The sequence below is a fragment of the Carettochelys insculpta genome, chromosome 29 (assembly GCF_033958435.1).
Source record: "Carettochelys insculpta isolate YL-2023 chromosome 29, ASM3395843v1, whole genome shotgun sequence".
Lineage (NCBI taxonomy): Eukaryota > Metazoa > Chordata > Testudines > Carettochelyidae > Carettochelys > Carettochelys insculpta.
In genome coordinates, this window is record NC_134165.1 from 3,028,299 (window position 1) to 3,034,298 (window position 6,000).

Consider the following 6,000-nt stretch of genomic DNA (forward strand, 5'->3'; position numbering starts at 1 on the left):
GCTCTGGGGTGAATCAGGTGACAATCTCCCCTCATAATCCCCTGTAAGAAAACATCCTCCCTGCAGCGCTGTTACAGCTGGGCTAGGCCGATACTTTCAGAGGCCACGCCACTGTTGCCGCCTAGTGGCCTCAGTTGAATCACACCCCTGCCAGCTGCAAAGCTGCCATTTAGCAAATCCCTGCTCTGCAGCTGGGCTGAGCTGCAGCCCTGGCTCTCCCAGCTGCTACCCGCCAGGGAGGATTTTGTTTTTCAACCGTGCGAACACCTGCTCCGCGAGAAGAGGGGTCTCCCGAGCCAGCAGCCCAGCTGCTGGTGTTGCGAGGAAACCAATTGTGCTACTTGATCAGGAGAGCTGTCCCAGCTGTGTGAAACAGCCCTGGAAAAGTGCCAGAGAGATGGGGGAGGGGGGCCCGAGGTGGCTAAACCCTTGCAGAGAGCAAGCAGGAAAAGCTCCCTGAATGCTTTCAGAACAATCACAAATTTCAGGCCCCAGCTGCCTCCAAGGCAGCAAGAGGGGAAGCAACTTCCCAAGGCTGCACAGCCACTCAGGAGGGATGATATGGCTCAGTGGTCAGGGCACCAACTCCACCTGGGAGGGGCCCACCTCCAATTCCCTGACCCCGGGCAACTCAGCTAATCAGGCTGTGACTCAGTTTCCCCAGCCTAAAAGAGGGGTGCTCACGCTCCCTGGGGGTAAATACATTTCAGACTGTCAGGGGCTCCAATGCTACAGGGATGGGGCCTTAACAGAGGGAAAACCCAGGCATCCTGGCGCCGAGTCGCCCTCTCTCTTGCAACAGGACAGGCTTAAAAAGAAAAAAATAATAATAAGAGGCACGTCTAGTCTCAAGGGAAGACAACTGATGGGGACTCGACCATCCGCGTCCACCGAGAGCAGGAGAAGTCATGGGCTTAATCTGAAGCAAGGGAGACTGAGGTTCGATAGCAGAACAGCTTTCTGATGCTGAGTGTGACGGAGCGGCGGGTGGGTGTGTGAGAGTCAAGCTGGATGGGTGTGTGACAGGCAGAGCAGCTCACAGTGCTAAGGATGACCCCGAGGCTGTAACCTAAGCTGTCCGATAACACCTCTGACCTGAACAAAGAGCACGGAGGAGCCAAGCTGGGTTTTGAATCTGAGGCGGCAGCAAGAAGCTGCGGGGAGAGAGGGGGAAGGCAGCCAGCCTCTCCTGAGGGGCAGCTCGACCCCAGATGAGGCACCCCTTGGGCTCCTCTCCCCAAGATGGATTGGACTGACTGTCTCTGCCCACTGTACTCACACCTCTGTGCTGAGCTGGGCCTCTTGTCGACTCATAAACTTCCCGTCCCACCTGCTGAGTGAGAGTCACTCCTGCCTCCAGATGGATTGTGGTGCTTGGAGACCCCTGAACCCCATTACACTGAGTTACTTATGCTCTGGAAGAGGCTCCAAGGTATCTTGCCTTTGGAGGCTTTCAAGAACCGATTGAGCAAACACTTGGCAGGGCCAGTCTGTTTCCTGGGTTTGAACTCTTCACGGGGGGGTAGGATGAGACTGTTTCTGGAGCTCTGTGCCTCTGTAGTCACACTTCCCCCCCCCTTGGAAGCAGTGAGGGGAGCAAACTCTCTGGGATCTAGTGAGTGCACAGTGGTGGTTGGAGGGGGAGAGGGGCCTAGCGGGTGGAGCAGGACCAGAGTTCATGACTGGAGATTCTCCCACCAGCTCTGGGAGGGGAGAGAATCTAGTGGCTGGAGGGAGGCTGGCTAGTTAACGCCTAGGCTCTGGTCCCAGCTGAACATGCTTTCCTTCTGCGCACCTCACTTCATTTGCCAGGGTTTATTCTGAAGCTGCAGGTGGCCTTCTTGGGGAAAGCCCGGTCTCAGGTTACATCCCAGCCATTACAAAGTAGGCTCCCAGTTTGAAATAGAGTTCAACCTGATGCAGAGTACAGAGAACTGGCCTTGGAAGGGAATTTTGCTTATGAAAGACCAATGAATTTCACTTCTTCCGAACCAAGCCGTATTGCTCCTTGTTTTTCTCCCATCTGAAAAATGGGCTAGTGACACTGACCTCCTTTGGAATGAGATTTCAGATTGACAGCTGAAAAGCCCTAGCTAAGAGTGATTACACACAGGAGTCACCTGCCCACTGTTGAAAGGCAGCCACCTCTGGAACATGGCTCCTGCGTAACAATCCATGCCAGCAGCTCAAGACAGGAAGGTAAAAGTGAATTAACCGGGGCAGGGAGAAGATGGGTAATCAGGTCTCTGAGGCACTTTTGTAGCCAGGAGACACATTAGAACCTTGTGGGATCAGAACTGGCTGATAAGAGCCCCAGGCAGCCTGAGCCTTGGTCAGAGCCTTTTATTTCAACATAAAAGTCCAGAGAGCCCAGGTCACTAGCTTGGTAGGGGCAGAACTAGCTGTGCTGGGAGGGAGAGGAGCCTAGTGGTTACATTAACTAACCAGCCACCGCAGGTATCACCCAGTCTGCACTAGCAGATTCACTCAGCAGCCCTGGGGCTCTGTAAGCTTTTCCAGCTCCCCCTACAACACATCATCCCCGATTGAAAGGGCCAGGGGAAACTTCCAGTATTTTCCTCTGCCTTGGTCGGATGCCTTGATGTGGCCCACATGCAGCGATGAATCCTGTTGGGGGTGGCTGGAGAACCTATCCTGACCTGGCTGGGGGTGCAGGAAGGTTGTCTGTGCCCCATGCCACATTCCAGGGGCCAGCTCCTACAGGGAGGCTAGCAGCGTAGCACCCATTCACCCAGCGCTCTCCGTCCCAAGAAGCACAGCTAGCGTTCCAGTCCTGAGCCATCACCTCCTTGCTCAGCCCCAGTCCAGCAAGTGCTGGGAACAGACTTTAGCTCAGGAACTACCATGACTCCACCAGTGACCCAATCCGAGGCTCCTAGATCGTGTCCCCCCTACGCTGGTTCAGCCCCACCAGCTGAGGCAGGAACAGGTGCAGGTTCTGGAGCAGCAGCAGGAGCAGCAGCAGCAGCAGCTCCCTTCCTTGCCTCCTCCTTGAGCTGTTTTTTCTTCAGCTTGAGCTCCTTGCGCTGTTTCTTCTCCATCTCTTGGAGCAGCTCCTGGAATTTGGCGCTGCGGTAGTCCACCTTGTGACCAAAACGCTCCTGGGCCTCAGCCAGCAGCAGCTCCCTCCGGGCCTTGTCCTCCCGCTCCTTCTCCTTTTGAGCTGCCTTCTTCTGCCGCCATTCCTCGATCATCCGGGGCATCTTGGCCATGTTGGCGGCAATCAGCTTCTCTCTGCCAGGGCAAATACAGCGCATGCAGTGAGACGCCCAACACCACAGGGGGCACAAGAGACAGACATATTGTTTCGCTGCCACTGCTGCTCCCAGGACTCACCCTGTGATTTGCATGTATGACAGAGCTCACTTCTCCTGGGGAGTTAGTTTTAACTCCTTCCTTTTCCTGGGGGTGAGTCTTAGACCAGGGGCATTGCTCACTGGAGTGGGGCTGGAGCATTTTCTACAGCAATATTTTTTGGCAGGACTATAACAGTCCAAACGGGGTCATTTGCAGGACTAGGGTTAGGTTCTAGCATTTCTCCTACCCCAGGAATTGGGGCAGGTTTGGCGTGGGGGTGTCTGACTCCCATACAACCAGGGTCCTACCACCTTCAAGACCTGGTTCAGGCTTTGGGGTCCTGCCTCCCCCGGGAACTGGGTCATGTTTGGGGTGGTGTCTGACTCCTCCATGAGTGGGGTCCTATCTCCTGTAAGAACTGGGTCAGGTTTGGGGGTCTCTGACTGCCCCATAACCAGAATTCTACCTTCCCCAGGAGTCAGGTTCCAATCCAGACCCAGAACCCACCCTCCAGGTCTGATCCCCCCGCCCCCTGCACCTCTGCAGCCGCTGCATCTCTGCCTCCTGCTCCTTCTTGTCCAGAGCCGCCTGCATCTCCCGCAGCCCGGGGAACCACTCCCGCTCCTCGGCCTCCAGCTCCCGCAGTTTCCCGGGGCTGGGCCAGAGGCTGGCCGGGTCCACGCCGGAGGCGGCGCCGTGGCGCCCGTACAGACCAGCCTCGTAGGCGGGCGTCAGCTGCCACTTGGGCGCGAGGGGATCGGCGGGGTCCGGCCGCCACACGCCGCCCGGCTGGCGCCTCGGGGGCGGGGCGCGGTAGGAGCGAGCGGCCGGGAGCGCGGCCCGCAGCCACCCCAGGCGCGCCCGCTGCATGGGCGCCGCCATCTTGGACCGTCACGTGACCTCCCTGGACTTTTCCCGCGGGAAGGCGTCAGGGCGTCGCAGACACCCCGCCTGGTGACCGGACGTGGCTCGAAAGAGACCGGAAGTTGGTGCCGGGAAGGCTCAGAAAAGCCGGAAGTGGGCGTTGGGGACCGGAAGAGGGGTATTTAGGCTCGCAGGTGACCGGAAGTGGGGCCTGTGCGGGCGTTGGGCACCGGAAAAGGGGCGGCAAAGGAGCTAGGCGCCACGTGGGGGATGTTACCAGCGTCTGGTGAGGCCTTGGTGACGACGCGCTATCGCCTGGTGACAGGGGCCTGTGTGGAGATAACAGGCTGTGGCGCCAGTCACGTCCAAGCGACATGGTCATCCGGTCACTCATGCTTTGGGTGGCCCTCTCTGAGCACAGAACGCCGGGCCAGGCGGGCAGGGCCTGAGCCCCCAGTGCCGGGCAGCTGGCGGCGTCTGCTCCGCGCCCTCACAGATTTCCCCGGCCGGCCACCACCACCGCAAAGGGCCGACCCTGGGAAAGCTGGACCGGGGGCGACCCGAGCAATGCACCTTCCCCGCCAAAAGGGTTACGTTTGCCTCAGAGCCCAGCGCGCCTCAGAACGGGGCACTGGGTCCGAGACTCGCATCGGAATGACAGGCCAGCACCTGGGCACCGGGACGGCACAAGCTGCTGTTTGAATGTGGTACTGGTAGTGTCGCCCACTAACCGCATCGGAGGGACACCTTGTACCTGGCAACCCAGGGGCATTGTGCCGCCACATGGCACAGCTCGTGACATACAGCCTCGTGTCGCCTGGAAGAAACAGCAGCTTTCTGGTGTGTGGTTGAATGGTGGGCACGTCACAGCACCACTAGATTGTGCGTTCCAAGACGATGTGACGATGGTACATTGCAATGTTGTGTTGGCATGGTGACCCCCCTCACTGTCATCCTGCGATGCAAACTGACGGTGCAATGCCAAAGTGTGTACAACAAGAAGCAGCATCCTAGGGTCTGAGCTAGAGATGTGCTGGAGTATCCTGGCCCCAGGGAAAAATGGGAAGGACTAACCGTTGTGTCCTCACGAAATGTCACTGTGTGATACCTGTTAAGTTGTAACGTGCTGGATAAACTTGATTCCCACCAGTAATTGCAGTTCCTGCTATCACCAGAACCTAAGTGTAGCTTCCACCACAACAGCCAGGAAGAAAGATACCCTCAAGCTCAGCACAGCTGCTCCCGGCTTGTTTAAGTAAGTTTACCAGTAAGGCTCCTATTTAGGGAACCCTGGAAAAGTGCTGTGTTACATTTTTTCCACTGTTACATACGGGACGCACACATAAGCATCCGTTCACAAATAGGTCGTCAGCTCCACTCTAGAACCCTGTGTATTGCATCATTGGCGTTTCATCCAACGCCATTCTAAGGGAAAGTGGTGCTGCAGTGGTAGTACAGTTTTTTGAGTCTGTCAAAATCACTGAATAAGCCGGTGTGAATTGATAGAGCATATCTACGCTGGGTAATTTACCTTCATAACTATACAGATATAATTGTACTGTTAGAGATCTGCCCAGATAACTCCTGCTTCCAGCGTGGCATAGGTAAACTAGAAAACAAAAGACAAAAACAAAACAACTCTTGTTTAAGAATAAGCCTGCCTGCAGAGGGGATTACTTGGGTCGAGCTCTCATGGATAGGGGTTAAATGTGTAGTGGATAAAACCAGACTGGACTTCTGTGATCATTCTGCCTGACTTCCTGTGTAACCCAGGCCATGGAGTTGCCCTGAATGAATTCCTTATTGAGTTAGAGCATC

The 6,000-nt window shown here is 56.4% G+C and overlaps 1 protein-coding gene across 1 annotated transcript; it reads right to left on the reverse strand.

The window, feature by feature from the left end:
- Positions 1 to 2,328: 2,328 nt before the first annotated feature.
- Positions 2,329 to 4,287, reverse strand: GADD45GIP1 (GADD45G interacting protein 1). Its single transcript, XM_074979920.1, has 2 exons — positions 3,857 to 4,287; positions 2,329 to 3,255 (listed from the first exon to the last, which is right to left on the reverse strand). Exons 1-2 carry the CDS (start codon positions 4,198 to 4,200, stop codon positions 2,913 to 2,915), a joined length of 687 nt encoding a protein of 228 aa, XP_074836021.1. The 5' UTR covers positions 4,201 to 4,287; the 3' UTR covers positions 2,329 to 2,912.
- Between the last annotated feature and the right edge of the window lie 1,713 nt (positions 4,288 to 6,000).

Coding starts and splice junctions, on each gene's coding strand:
- GADD45GIP1 (XM_074979920.1), bottom strand. CDS start 4,200: ATGGCGGCGCCCATGCAGCGGGCGCGCCTGGGGTGGCTGCGGGCCGCG. Junction 3,256..3,856: donor GAGATGCAGCGGCTGCAGAG/GTGCAGGGGGCG, acceptor TTGCCCTGGCAG/AGAGAAGCTGATTGCCGCCA.